We start from the raw sequence: 14,566 nt of genomic DNA on the forward strand, positions 1-14,566 counted from the left end.
AACAGAACAAATCATTCAGTTTACATATGAACTTATATCACCAGTCATACTAAACCGCAGTAGTGCCCTTAGCTGGCATAAGAAACTCAACACATGTGCGAAGAAAATTACATATATTTTTTTATTTATAAAGGTGAACATAAATGTAGCCACTTGCTAACTTGACAAATGAGGAAAATTGTCACAATTTTCAAAAGTATAAACAATACATTGTGTTATTAGAAAATAAAAAGAAAACAGAGACAAACAGATTAACCAAAAGCACTTGGTCTGATAAAAGTCTTTATCTATCCAAGTTAAAACAAGAAATTCTTGTTCTGATAATTATTTTAACTAAATTGGGCGAAAAGCAAACTTCAGCTAACTGGCCCTTGCTAAATCAAAAGTATGGTTAGTGAATTTAGTTGTAACAAAGGTGACCATTTAATGCAGGCCTTTTTTCATGTAAACACATAGAAAAGCCAACTGAGAAATTGCGCAACAGACAAAAATCCTGTGCATCAAGCCAAATTCAGGCAGAAAGTAAGAAACTGAAAAGTTGTGCAACAAAACTAAGAACGATGTGTATAGTTGCTTTTTAATGAGACAAAAACCATGGAGATTATACAGCAGGCTGAAATGATGTCCTGCGCCTTCCGCTGGAAAGCGTTAAAAACCACGTCCTCAGGTCACAGGTGATTGTGCACGTGCGCATGGGGCGCAGCAAAGTTGACGTTTCGGTGGTGTATAGAGAGATAAAGACCACCTTCTTCAAATGCGGTCATAACCGCTGGTGATGTCACTTCCTATATCTGGGCACCCCCCGGGAATTTCATAAGTCGGCTCCCCTGGCACCAATGCTTAATGAAGTGGGTAGTTCTACAGATATGCCTAGGGCTATGTTTCTGCACATGTGTCACATGCTCCAGGATCCTGTTGGAAACATGTACGAGAGCAGTTGCCAAGACGCTACCTATGTCCAACCATATGAGGGGATTACAAAAGAAAGGAGGAGAAAGCGGGGGAATGTGTCGACTGAAATTATTAGAAGTATTTAACTTTTCTTATGCAGTCGATCTGTTCAGTTGACACAGGGTGCAGTCTGACTACGGGGACAGTGGACTGTGTCTACATGATGCCTCGGGGTGACTGGTGCCCTTGAGAAGTAACCTGCATTCCATTGTTAATGGCTAAACCCTGTCGTCTAGTTACATACCAGTGAAGGACGAACCTGTTACAGGAGCCCCCTGGGTCATGTGCTATAGAATGCCTTTGTTCGTTCAGAAACACACTTCATATATTTGGACATGTTGTAAGCCTCGGGCTGGGGTCAGCCCACTGAGGAACGTTCTATAATAGGACCATATTACACGACAAAGGCAGAGTTCCTGCCTGCCCATGATGCTAGACTATGTTTAAAGCTATGACTAAAGCTTTCAAATCCTGATCTCAGGGTCTGTGGTGGTCCTTGCATGGAAGAGAGTTCAGGTTTGCTTCGGTCCAGTCCCCAGACTGAGGACTCAGCTAACCCGATCGTTGACACTATGGGGGAGGGAACGAGAGCAGAAGAACATTTGGTGGAATTCCTCCATGATAAGGATAAAGTGGCAACAGTACATCAAGAAGCTGGCGGGAACGAGGAGCAGAGTCCAGGCCTGCACACAAGTGCACGCCAGCCCCAGGATGTCATTATTGCAGTAGCACGAATTCAAGATACACATTCTGGCCCTGTTGAGAGGCCACAGGAGTGCTGTTCAACATTGCAGGGGTACTGTGATAATGAAAGAGGGGGGGGGGGGGGGGATCCCAGCAATTCCCTCGGGAGGAGTATGGGCACTAAAGGGTTGTGGCACCAGGCAACAATGGTCTTGGGTTATACAGGGGAGGGAACCTGGATCTGGTATCCTGGAGATGTCCATATTGGTTCAGCTTTGCAGCTGCAGGTCATCTGTTTGCGCAAGTCCTCTTGCTGAGAAACGGGCTGCCCTCTGCTTGCTTGCACCAAACATGGAAACTTCGTCCCAGCTACTCCAGTCGAGGCAGAATAAGGGAGCACCGGATCTGGATTCACTTTGGAAAGTTTGAAGTCGGATTGCTCAAGGTGGCGGTCATTTTTTCAGCCAAGAGTTAGTCAAGGGTTTTATAGTTTGCTTAGCAGGATTGCTCACTTTGTCACCAGGCGAGTGTCTTCTTTGACACAACAAATTATTAGAGCACTGCCTCCAGTTTTATTGCCAATGTGGGTCAAGCAAGGAAGGTTGCATTTACCCCCATCAGTGGGACACCACGTACAAACTTCTATGGCAAAGGGTGTTCAGCTAAGTTTCAAAACTTGGATTCACATACTTCGTCACACTGGCTGGTGAACTGGTTCTGCCTCTGGAAATCCAAGCCATGTTCAAATAGGTCAACCATAGAAACCTATTTTCTGCTGCAGGACCTCACTGCTGGATTTTGGAAAAGTTGCCCTGTAGGTTTACCCAGTGGGTACAGCTCTGCTGTACTGCCTGAAAATGTCACTAACTGACATCAATCAGGGATGGTTGCTCAGAGCCAGCCAGAGAAGTTTACTCCTTTGATAAAACATATCAGTACAGTTTGTAACAACCCGGCCTCAGGAATCTATTGTCTTCAGGGGCGCAAGTTAATGTTAATGAGTCTTGTACTCCGCACTGTCGCAATTGCATGGTCTCCTGGCGCTCTGGCGGATCAGCAATGTGAGGGGATTGGTTTGTTAGTGGGGTTGAGAGGGAGAAGAGCAAGAGGGCGTTGATGTTCTGTTGGCAGCTTCAGTTCAGAGAAACCGGTCGCTGAGCGTTGGTGCATTTTCAGTCGGTAGCCATCATGTGGTGTTGAGGTCTGGTTGTGCAAGATTGGATTTCATGTTGGGTGTTGTGAAGTGCACACAGTTTATGGTGCGGTACAGGTATGGTTGTGTTTAGTTCAGAGTTTGAAGCAGAATATGCAGAATGTTGGGTTTTTAGTATGGTTAGTTAGTAGTAATACAATTCCCACCCCAACAATCATCCACGTGTGACACTCCCCACCCCAACAAACCACCCAAGCACAACACACCACCCACCCCCCCAACAATCCATCCAATCACGATACACTTCCCACCCCCAACAATCCATCCAGGTGCGACACACCAATCATTTCCTAACCCAGGCAATTCAGCAAAGTATGATACCTCCCATCCCGAACCGCTCATTGAAGCAAGACACTTTCCATCCTCAAAACTCCATCCAAGTACGATACGCTTCTCTGGTCTACCAGCCAAACCACGCGTGGCTTATCTCCCATCCATTGCAATACATCCCGGTGTGACACACTCCTCACCCTTAAATAATCATCTGAGTGTGATACAATTCCTCCCCCAATTAGTCTATCGAATAGCAGTGCATTTTCTACCGCATCCGGTTCATCTCAGTCAACCGATCCGGATACAGGAATTAGAATGCCTGTCTCAGTGATCATAAGGCTTAGCTATTCTATTAGACTAGATGCAGAATCTGGCTACCTACACACACAGAGGATAAGTGCGGAAGTGGCTAATTTACACAGTTAGGTTACATGCAGGGTAAGGATAGTCTATGCAAGTAAGCTAAATAGTGGGTATAGGGTATCATGCGATTGGATTAGGGCATATTTCTGGAGTACATTAGTGGTTTTGTTCCCCGCTCTTATTCGCCCAACAATTGCAGGTATGCAGCAACAAGGTTGCTGCGCAGGACTTTGGGTCTTAAACTCGGGCGCAATAGTAAGGGATTAGTGGGTATTGCCCAGGACTGGTAGACTGCGCACAGTGGATAGTGCATTTAGTTCCAAGGGTGCAACTTCGGGTCCATTAGGAAGGTCTTTGGATTGTTCGAGGGTGAGTGGGTGGGTGGGTTTCAGCTCAGCTGCACGCAATTATTCTCCACATTACCAAAAAGTACATCAATTACGTTTATTTTCCCTCGCCAAAAACATAGTATGCACCACCCAACCTAGAAAGATACGCCCACATGAGTTTGCAGTGATTTTCTCTAGAATTAATGACCTAATGTTTTGAAGAAATGTATACTTCTATAATTTAAATAATTTAGCCAAATATTTACATTCAGGTGGCAAAATGATTAACTATATTCAATCCTTTTCAGCGCCTTTCATGGAACTAGAAACCGGGCACTGCAAATTACATATCTGAAATGAACGTTGTTATTCGTAAAAGTATGGGGATGAACAAGCAAGGAAAATTAAAAAGTTGGCAGACTAAAAAGGCAATCCTGCCACCTAGTGAGGGATGTTGGTATTGAAACCAATTATCAAGCCATCTGTAAAGTAACATGGCAAAGCAAATATGGGGTTCAAGCAGTTCACTGCATTTTACAGAATTTGCGTTGGCCCCAAAAAGAATGGTCCCAGCTGAAAGAACAAACAAGCTGAAATGCAATTCACCACGTGACTTATTGGGTGAGCCGTTAGCCTGTGCTGGCTTATTAAACACTTTACCTTTTAAATAAACAAATGAGGCACACAAACTGCAGCTTTCACAGCCTGCTATGAAGGCCCATTACATATTTTGGATCTCTGCACAACTCAGCATAACATTAATGTTAAAAAACATCTTTAAGTCCAAATTGCCAGTGTTTTAACCAACGTAAAACATAACGGTGCAACCCGTAACAATCATTTCAGTACAGGGGACCAAGTACTCGGAAATCGAATGCAGACACATGAAATATGGGGCCACGTGTAAGAAAGCATGTACTGATTGATAACGTTTTGCAGCAATATTAGATTATTATGCGGTACAGAGACAAGCATGCCCAGGCAAAGAGGGCATCAACATTCATTTAAATATCATAGCTATAACTACACAAAGAGTGAGAAACTTGTCAACCAAGAACAAACCAAAGCTCAAATATCCTATTCTATGGGCTGTGGCCCACTTGGGAGAGTGAATCCTGTTTTAGCATTTGGCACATTTCACTGGGAATACAATATGCATATCAGCCAGGGCCCACTGTGGAGAATCCTGCGGATACCCCACTAAAACCCTGCCCAAAGCCAGGTGGCCAGGGGAGGGCAGACACTTCCTGATCCCAATCCTGGGGGTGGTACTGCGGAAAGATCACCTGTGTGGAGACAAGGCCCAGGGCAGTAGGGAGACTTCGCAGGATGAGACACAGTATTTTTCTGCTTAAGAGAGATGCTCTTTAGACTGGGTTAAAGTAGGAAATTACTTATTGTCATTTTTATATATCTCGACCTCCTACTAAGGACGGAAGGGTAAACTCCAAGGGTGTAATCAAACAAGGTATTCTGTCCAAAGATCAGGCCTTTCGTACTCCTAAAATCCCATGTCCTCCCCAACACCAAGAGTATGGCAATTGGAATGACAGAAATGTGGCCTTTCCTGTCCCATCTGTCCCTAAAAAGATTAACCCTACATACTCTCAAACATCAGGGGAAATAAAATCCTTGTTAAAAAAATTAATAAGGACAGGCAAGTTCGGATGTATAGTAGTGCAATCCTAGCCCTGGTGGCCCATACCTGGGATGAGGCGGTGCAGCAGGCCCACCTAACATCGCATCCATCGTCCTACACCCCCTTATTCACTAACCCACAGTTCACCCCTGGAAACAACACTACTGCATTTCAAGCTTGGTATTGGGGAAGGGTGGGGGGTGGTTGCCGGATGTTACGGGTTATGTTTGTGGGGGAGTTTAGGTAAAGCAGTTTGAACAGTGCAAGACAGATTTAACGCTGGGTGAAAGGGAAAGGTTTCGCTACTGCCAACGTAGGCATTGGCTCAGCCATCCATCCTAAAGCAAGCCGCAACTCGACAACTAACCCCCTTCAAAAGGTACCTCAGCAGGGAATCGGGGGACAAGCACTTGATTACAGCCATTTAAAGGCACATTAAGGCAGGAGAGGATCCTCCACTGCGGTCCTACATGAAGAATTGGGAACTAGCTACCGGGCCCGCAACTGAGGATAATGACTGGAGTTGGTTATGGAAGCAGATACCAAAACTAACCAGATCCCTTCAAATAAGGGAGATGTGGCTAAAGTTGCTCACGTAGTACCATTTGACCCCCTCCAAACTTCACAGAATGTACCCTGAGACCTCCCCTCTTTGCTGGCGAGAATGCGGCGCAGTGGGTACTTGGGAGCACATATGGAGGGAGTGTCCAAAAGTCGAGAATTATTGGGCGGGGATCTGGGACGCACTCAACCAAATTCTGGGCCTTAATCACGGGGGTAACAAAGGTCTTGCGATACTGGGCTTGGGGGGACTCTGGCATCAAGTAAGACCAAGGCTGACTGCAAGCTCTACGCAATAATGATGATGGCCGCAGCAATGGTTCTAGCTCGTAGATGGAAAGCAAAGGACCCTCCACAGGACCATGAATGGGAGGCAAAGATGTGGAACTTGTTGGCACTTGAGTGGCTTACATACTCAACACAGGGAGAGCATCTGAGATTCAGGTCAGACTGGGCATCTACTGTCATATCTGGTGGATGGTACAAGGCAGAGATGGTGCCCTCGGAGCATGCAGCTCCTGGGCATAATAGACGCCCCCGGCAAAGCAGACACATGAAGGGGCATAACAATTTTGTTCAGCCCATCCTACAGGGGCTCACTGGGGGGAGGGGGGATGGGGAGTTGGCGGGAATTGCTCTTCTGGGGAAGCGCTGCAACATTGGACTGCTCTCGAACCTTGGGTTGGGGAGGGGGGAGGAAGGGGAGGAGTTGGGGTATTTTGTTCCATGTTTTGTTCCGATTATGAAAATGCCAATAAATATCAATTTGAAAAAAATAATGAATAAGTAGGAAAACCTAATTTCCTTAAAAGGAACATTTCCCAGAATCCTTCAGGGGACTGAGACGAAGCAGAGGGCTGAAGAGACATTAAAGGTAAAGGACAAGCTGGCAGTGTCAGGCAAATAACTCTAACGGACTGCACCTGAATCCAATTGCTTCACCAGAGAGGCATAAAAGGCTGCAGCAGGAAGGAGCAGTAGAAAGAAGCTGGAGCAAGAGCCGGAAGGTCAGTAGCAGAAGAAGCAAAGCACGAGGCTGGCAGTTCACTAAGAAGTTCACTAGAAAGTCTGACCACAGAAGGGACACCGGAGCAAGGGAAGGGCAGATTCCACCTGCAGGCTCTGAGGTGGTCCTGTGCTCACAAACCCTGTTTGGCTGTGTTAGCATTGCAAAAGACTGGGAGAAACTAGCAGTCTTTCCAGGTGTGCCCAATTGCTGTGAATGCAGAGCTGAAATTGTGCACCCACCCGAGGGCCGTGTGCAGAAGCAAGTAGGGGGAAGCTCAAGAAGGGAAGACTCTACATTGTTGAGGCGTATAAGAGACACCCCCTGCTGCAGAGGGGTGTGGATCCCAAGAGTGCCCGTAGCAGTAGAAGCAAAGGAAAAAGTCAGGAAGTGGAAGCAACCTGCACCCGCTGTGACTTTGTAGCTGGTGAACGAAGCTCCATACTCCAAAGCACACGAAACTCCTTGCCGGTAACTGTAACCAGCTGAATAAAGGTGTAAGTAGAATTGAGTAAAGTTGTTTGTGGGAAGTCAATTACCACAAAGGGAATTGTATCGGATACTTATTCGGCACAAGTAAAGTGCTTGCGTAGAAAGAAAACCTTTATTTTTTTCCTTTGTTGCATTTAAACTAGTACCGGAGTGGTCGAGTGTCTCCTATTAAGAGGGAGAATGTTGTCAGAAAGCATTTAAAAAAGTAGAAGCTGACTTTCCCGAAGTGTTACCAGACTGTTCAACATCAAAGAGAAGTTGCATGTATGCGTTTCCAGATCCACGTTAAAGCAGAACGCTGCACGAACAAAAGGGAACACAAGGCTTTAAGTCGACATTTTACATCAGAGAGATCACGTGCACCTAATCAGTTTCTAAAGTGAAACCTACCTCTTGTAACATTCAAACAATCATCAAGTAGATGTAGAAGTTGCTGAAGTCCCGAAATGAACAAGCATTACCCACGCCAGTAGGAAGATACTTTCTAAAGGCGACACCAGCCCAATTAAGACCCGAACACAGATCATTGAATTTGTTGAAGCTGTTTTCAACCCAGAGTCCTCTGATACAAGGGTGACAAGGTTATCCAAAGCTGGAAGAGTGGCAATACAGCTTTGGGGTAACTACTGGAAGCCGGAAGGTGTGCATAAAGTTAGGGAAGGGAGCTGGGTGCTTGTTTACAAGAACTAAACAATCTGTGAAGCTGGGACTGGTGAAGATGAGAGAGAAGCAGTCTAGAAGTCAAGACAGATGTTTGTGGTAGCTGTAAGACAGGAAGAAGAGGCAAAGGGGCTTCCCTTTCATATGATACAGGAAAGAAGAGTGTCTTGCCTACCTGTAGAGGTCAAAGAGTCTTCTCTAAATTGCCTTATATATTTTTCAAAGTATCAAGTTGCAGCAGAAGCAGTAGAACTGTGGTTGTCTATAATTGTGTCATAACATTTCTATTTGAACTTAGTTGAAGTAGTAGACGGAGACAAGGAGACCACTTTCACAGTATCACTGGCAGAAGGTAGTTGCCAAGGAGAAAGCAACCCCTTAGAAGAAGCATCCTGACAAGTTATATTAAAGACACTGCAGAGGGTACAGAAGAAGTAATACTAAAGCAGAAGTGGTACTTTTGTTTTGAACTTTATCCATTCTATCCTGGAAGGTTATCCAGAATTACCATTGGTGCGGTTTTCTTTGTGGAACCTGGGAAGTGAACTTTTCAACAAACAAAGAACTACCAGTGGACTTTAATTTTATTGAACTTTTGTTTCTTTTTGAACTGATGTAAGACTTCATTTTCCTTGGAAGAAATTGACTTTGGACATTCCTGGGGAACGCAATCTACCCAGGACAAGTAGAGGTCATCCAAGACACTGGTTATTTGGTAATCTTTCATTTATGTTGTTTTTTTGATGGTTTTGTTATTCAGCGTGAGGGACAGTTTTGTGTATGCTAGGAGATTTTCCCATAGATCCAAGATGAGTAGGGAATCCCCTGGTAGAGTAGGCTCAGTTAGGGGTTCTTTGCAATTCCTATTTCACAATAAAATGTCAAATGCTGAGAAAACTACAACAGTTCTCAGCCTCACATTATTGACCCCTCACACCACCCACAAGGGCAGTCAAGAGTACAACCAGCTACCGCAAAAAAGTATTTCTGCCTATTGAGCATCATCAGTGAGGTGTAGCAGACTTCCTAGATTCCTAGAAAACAGAGCAGGGGGGGATCCACGGCTGGATCACCCCCAATTACCCTAACACTTAGGGTGAAACCCAGAATGCTATGCATAATGTGAGAGACTGAACTAAGAACACATTATGAAAAACGTGGGAGTTCACCATAAGTTAGTGAGGGTAGTACATATATGGGCCAATTGCTGGCTGTGCTCAGGGGTGAACATTAACACAATCACACCTCAATGACGCTGTCAAACAAGGCAGAAGCATGTGTCTAGGGAAGCTGGCACCAGAGCGTTTGAGGGCAATTACCTAGAAATTCAGTTCTAGACTGCACTTGAGGGTGGGACCATGCTGATATGCAAACAGATATTTCTCCTCTGGTAAGGTAAAGTGAGCTAAAACATGGTTGTAGACTTTCCAGAGTGAGAACGGTCTTATAGAGCAGGTTATTTTCCAGGGTTCATTCTCAGTAGAGCGCCCCCCACATTTTTGCAAATGCTAGATTTAATGGCTGTAAGGAAGATCCAATAGCATTAAGACAATATACCCCTCCGCGGCTGAGAAACATTTAATATGCAATCATGTTTTATGTACCTCAGTGACAACTGAAGCATCTGCTCTACTCAGTCATTGGCAGCAAGCTTCACACTTCAAGACAGAGCTCGAGTTCCATGCATAACTGAAACCCTGCAAACCAAGAGGGTCCAGTTTGCAAAATGTAGAAATGCCACACGCATCCATATGCAGGTTAGGGTAGACTGGGAGTTGTATTGGAATTTAGCAGTTATACTGCAACATTACATCCCATTTTATGCTTTCATGAGCTAGTCTGCTTACAAACTCTCCATTCACTTTTTGATTCTTTCGTAGCCTTCTCTTGCACCAAGTCCACCTCGACAATGCACCACACTCCCAAATGAGCTCACGGAAAAAAGAAAGAACCCTGTATAGAGATCTGAAGACGGAGTTATGGGAGTCACTGAGTAGGGAAGGCCTGGGGGAAGGGTATGTGGAGATACTAGAGGGAATAGTAAACCGGGAAGAGGCAGATACGGCCTGAATTTCAGGATAGGCGTCGACAGCAGTGTGTATTGGCTTCCACTCCATTTAGCCTGTTACAGAATGATTCAAAGGAGTTTCTGGTTGGCCAGCAACCTGATGTATCCAGGGTGAGAGGCCAGGGCATTATGCTGCTTGCTAATTTCAGACGACACCATGCCACCCACTCACACAGAAATAGCAAAGTATAAACTACTGGACACCTTTTGGAATTACATTCGCAAAAAGCGGGTCATGAAGTATAACAAAACAATGGTGACAGGCCACACCTAAATGCACCAAGAGGAGTTTTTGTGTAAATGGTAGATTCTCTTTTTCCCCCCCAAGCCCCGCCCACCTGGTGCCTTCCTGGTTGCTGCTCTTTTTCCCCCACTTATCAAACTCTGCCCACCTGGTGCCTTCCTAGTTGCCGCTCTTTCTCTACTTAGCAAGCCCCCCCCCCCCTCCTGGTTGCCACTCTTTCCCTACTCAAGGAGCCCTCCAGCCTCTTTTCCTTTGCAGATGGGGAGCAGGTGCAAGTGGATCCAGGTTGCCTGGACTAAGCACCACCCACCTTCTTAGCCCTGCCTCTTCCTTTCTGCTCTTAACTCTTAGATCAAGGGCGTCCCTCGTCCGAAGTGAAGGGCAGACAAAGAAAAGGGCAATTCCTGTTTCCCACAGGCCATCCCCACCCCCTCTGGTCCTCCTGTGATGTTCCCTTGTACCCCCCACCCTTCCCGCACACAGGTGTTGCCTGTTTTGCTCGATTCTTCTACCCTGCTCCCCCTGTTCCCCCTCCTGCAGGAGTCTGTCTTCATGGTTTCACCGTCTTGTGGCCAATGCTGGATTTTACTTTTATGTACTTCATTGATTCACAGTTTGTCACCCTTTCTCAACTCTCATGCTGGACTTCCTTTACATCATGGTGGCCCCGAATCATGCTGTTCCCATCTTCATCTTGTAACCTGGCTTGCAACATTATGCGTTACTAATGACTTCTGCAATTGTATTCGGTCTCCGCTCTTGTTTCTCCACTCTTTTTGACTGCTTACTCTGTTCTCTCCTCCTCTCCCTTTTCCTATCTCCTCCCCTTACTTTCTTTTATGCACTTAATCAGAATTGTCCCTGGACCTAGTATGATAGCAATCTCCTCTGTCTCCTCCCCCTTCCCTTACTTGTTTTTTTCCTCCAGCACTATCTGAAATGTCGTCAGGCCTAGTACGATAGTCGCTTGTTTTGTTCCTCCCCTCCCTTTCTGCACCACTCTACCTCACCTTTTGTTTTTCTCCGGCTCTACCAGAAATATCATCAGGCCTAGTACGGTAGTCCCCCGTCTGTTTCCATTTCCTTCCCACTCTCCCCCCTCCCTTCCTTAGCTATATCTTAGCTCTTGCACTATCTGAAATGTCGTCAGGCTGAGTAAGATAGTTTCACACCCTTACTGTTCATGGCCTGTAAGAATGTTATTGTATTTTCCCTTGTTCCCTCCCTTGCCTTGAAGCGCTTTGAAACACGTGGTGTATAGTCGCTATCTAAATATCATGTTTGGAGCTAGTATCTTACTTTGAAAATAGAGCAGGATATGGGCCGAAGGCAGAAAGTAGTGGCAATAAAATATGCTAATCGACTGGCAACGTTCAATAGTAAGTTTAGAAGAAATTCCACTGCACAGGCCCTTGTCATGTCGGCTATATATGGTGCTGAAGTATGGGGCTGTGCACCATATTCCACAGTAGCTATAAATTCTTTCCTTAGGAGCCTCTTTTCATTTTTTAAAGGAACTCTGACACAACCCCTACGCCTACAGACCAGGAGGTGCCCCATCACTGATCATATTACCCTCTTGCCTATTGGATACGGCTATGCGGCAACCTGGAGCCCAGAGTTGAAAAATGTGTTATGCTTGGATGTTAGGATGTTTGGCCTGGGTCAAGGAACCTTTGAATGCATTGGAAGTCTAGGACAAGGACTGTGACACAGGACTGTAATAAAAGGAAAATGGCGGTGAAAGAGGTAGTGTAATAAAGAACTAGGACTGACAGAGGAGGACTCAACCTAAGTAGAAGGACAGACAAATGAAGGATTGAAATTCAACACCCTTTCACTTCTCTGCATCAATGTTTTGATGCATATACACCAGGAAGGGAATAAAAGACTCATTACTGTGGATATGTGCATCAATTCAAGGCCATATATACAGGAAAACTTTCAGCAAAAACGTAGACATACGCATACAGTTAGCGACTCGCAAGCCACAACGCTTCAACAAAAGGTTAAAGCTATGTCAAGGAGTTGCAGCTCAAACGTGCCAAACTTGTGCCAAGTTAACCCCCTTTAAACCTATCATCAAATAAGAGAATGCACAAGAAAACTGTGAACAGAACTTCTTCCAAGTCAAAAGGCAGTGTCACATCACAGCCAATGGAACAAGACACCCGATGCAAGTCTGCAACCTGGTTGAACGAGAAGGGTCTCTGTACGAGTGCTTCGGTGGAACCAGTGCTTGGGAAGAAATCGAGGGCGAGGGTGCACAACAAATCGCAAAACAATATTTGGCATGGGAGAAGTGTCTAGGGCCGTCTCAGATCATAAGTAGCCATGGAAACGTTTAAAACCCGAGCTGTAATTAAATTAAATAAGTGGCCAAACGGACACGGCCGAGTTTTATTACCTCGAATGAAAGGGGTTAACTCTACTTCAAAAGCATTGTTAAACAGATATAATATAGTTTATTTACAGGAAAATAAAATCGACTAAAATCAAAATATTCCAATAGAAAATCAAAATAAAATCAAAATGTGTCAATGTAGATTCCAATCTCATACATCTTTTGAAGGAAATCCAATGATTGTGTATTTATTGTATTAAATCATTGAGAGATTTGAATAGATTTTACAAAAATCAAACCATTTATTTTCTAGATGTTTCCTTCTGAGTGTTCGAAATCAAAATTTACTCCAAATGTCTGTAAATCATGGGATTCTAAACATAGCCGAAAAGGAACATCTACTGGGGAAGAGCGCCATTGTCACTCCTCTTTTCCATGACTTAGGTGTGCAGAGAAATCAGATTGTTTGTGGAATCCCAGCAAAGCTCCGTTTAGAGCCTGCCATGGTGGAGCCCCTACCCACTTAAAGCCCCGAGTAGAATCCAGGCAATTTGCAAGTACTTGGTGTCCTGCTCCATCGGATCTGTGGTGGTTATGTGGGCTGAAAGGGATACGACAAACACTTGCACAAACTGAGCCATGCTGTGAAGAACCCTGGTTCCCCATTTAAAAGGTGCAGGTTACCCCATTCTCGGGGAACTGGCCCAAGTACCTTCAGTTCACCAGCCTCGGGGTTCTCAGTCACAGAATCTTCCTCTTCCTACAAAACAAGAAGTTAGAAGATTAAGCCCAGCAGGCTCAGGCAGTTGGTACATGCACGGCAAGGGGCTTTGCTCGATAGCCATAACTAGGGCCACCACCCTGCCATGATGTGCTCCGGTAAGCCCTTGGCCAATGCCTGCAGAGGCTTCATTCTGACAAGCAGCTCATTCTGACAAGCAGCTCGTTTGAAAACACATATTCAAACAGGACAAAGACACCTCGAAGTAATACTTCCTACACTTTACTTACTATTATCAAGACACTTCTACGGGCAAGGGACTGCTCTATGAAGCTTGGGTATGATAAAGGCAATCGCATATTTACTGCAATCCCACGCCAAATGACTAACGTTAAATCCTAAAACCTGCCTAAAAATAAATTAACTAGCAAGAGCAGCAAATGTAAGCTGGGTACTGTTCATGCAGTTAACAAGGCCGGCCAAAACTGCAGGGAAATAATGACCGGGCCAACATTCACAGGAGGGAAAGGACTGAGAAAGCAGGGAACAGGCCATGGTAGGCAACACGCCAGCTTCAAACCTCTTACAGAACATAGAATTATTATTTAATATAAATTACTCACCATCGTGATCCTGGTACTTTAGGACTTTACAACCCTAAATTTGCAGCAAAACTAGCGGATGCAGCCGCCATGGTATCAACCCACCACAACAACCTATTCATACTGGGAGACTTCAACATATGATTTGAAAAAGAAAACAAGTCCACAGCAAACTGCGCACTCCTGGAAACTTTGCAGGAGTCCTTAATCCTTACCATGCGAAAGGTTCTCTGGCAACAAGCATGGGGACGGGACAATTTATTTTCACAGTTCATACTAAACAATTCAGACAGTAAAGTACACATACTTGGCATGGCTAGGCACTGCCAGATCCAAATATCTCAATGCTCTTTAGAACATTTGGGTGGTAAGCTCAAACGTTAAGTGTTTGCCTCAGACAGTGAGTCTGCAAGTTT

At 45.0% G+C, this 14,566-nt stretch overlaps 1 protein-coding gene across 2 annotated transcripts in view; it reads right to left on the reverse strand.

The window, feature by feature from the left end:
- SAP30BP (SAP30 binding protein) overlaps nucleotides 1-14,566 on the reverse strand; it is a 574,361-nt gene that overhangs the window by 382,305 nt on the left and 177,490 nt on the right. The window contains exon 3 of one of the 2 annotated variants that reach the window (XM_069654761.1): nucleotides 13,540-13,587. The exons of the other annotated variant lie outside the window; for it this stretch is intronic. Coding sequence (XP_069510862.1) covers nucleotides 13,540-13,587 — 48 coding nt within the window. The remainder of the gene's footprint in view (nucleotides 1-13,539; nucleotides 13,588-14,566) is intronic. 2 annotated transcript variants of the gene reach the window in all.

This window comes from Ambystoma mexicanum, chromosome 3q (assembly GCF_040938575.1).
Source record: "Ambystoma mexicanum isolate Mex_15411 chromosome 3q, UKY_AmexF1_1, whole genome shotgun sequence".
NCBI classification, from domain to species: domain Eukaryota; kingdom Metazoa; phylum Chordata; class Amphibia; order Caudata; family Ambystomatidae; genus Ambystoma; species Ambystoma mexicanum.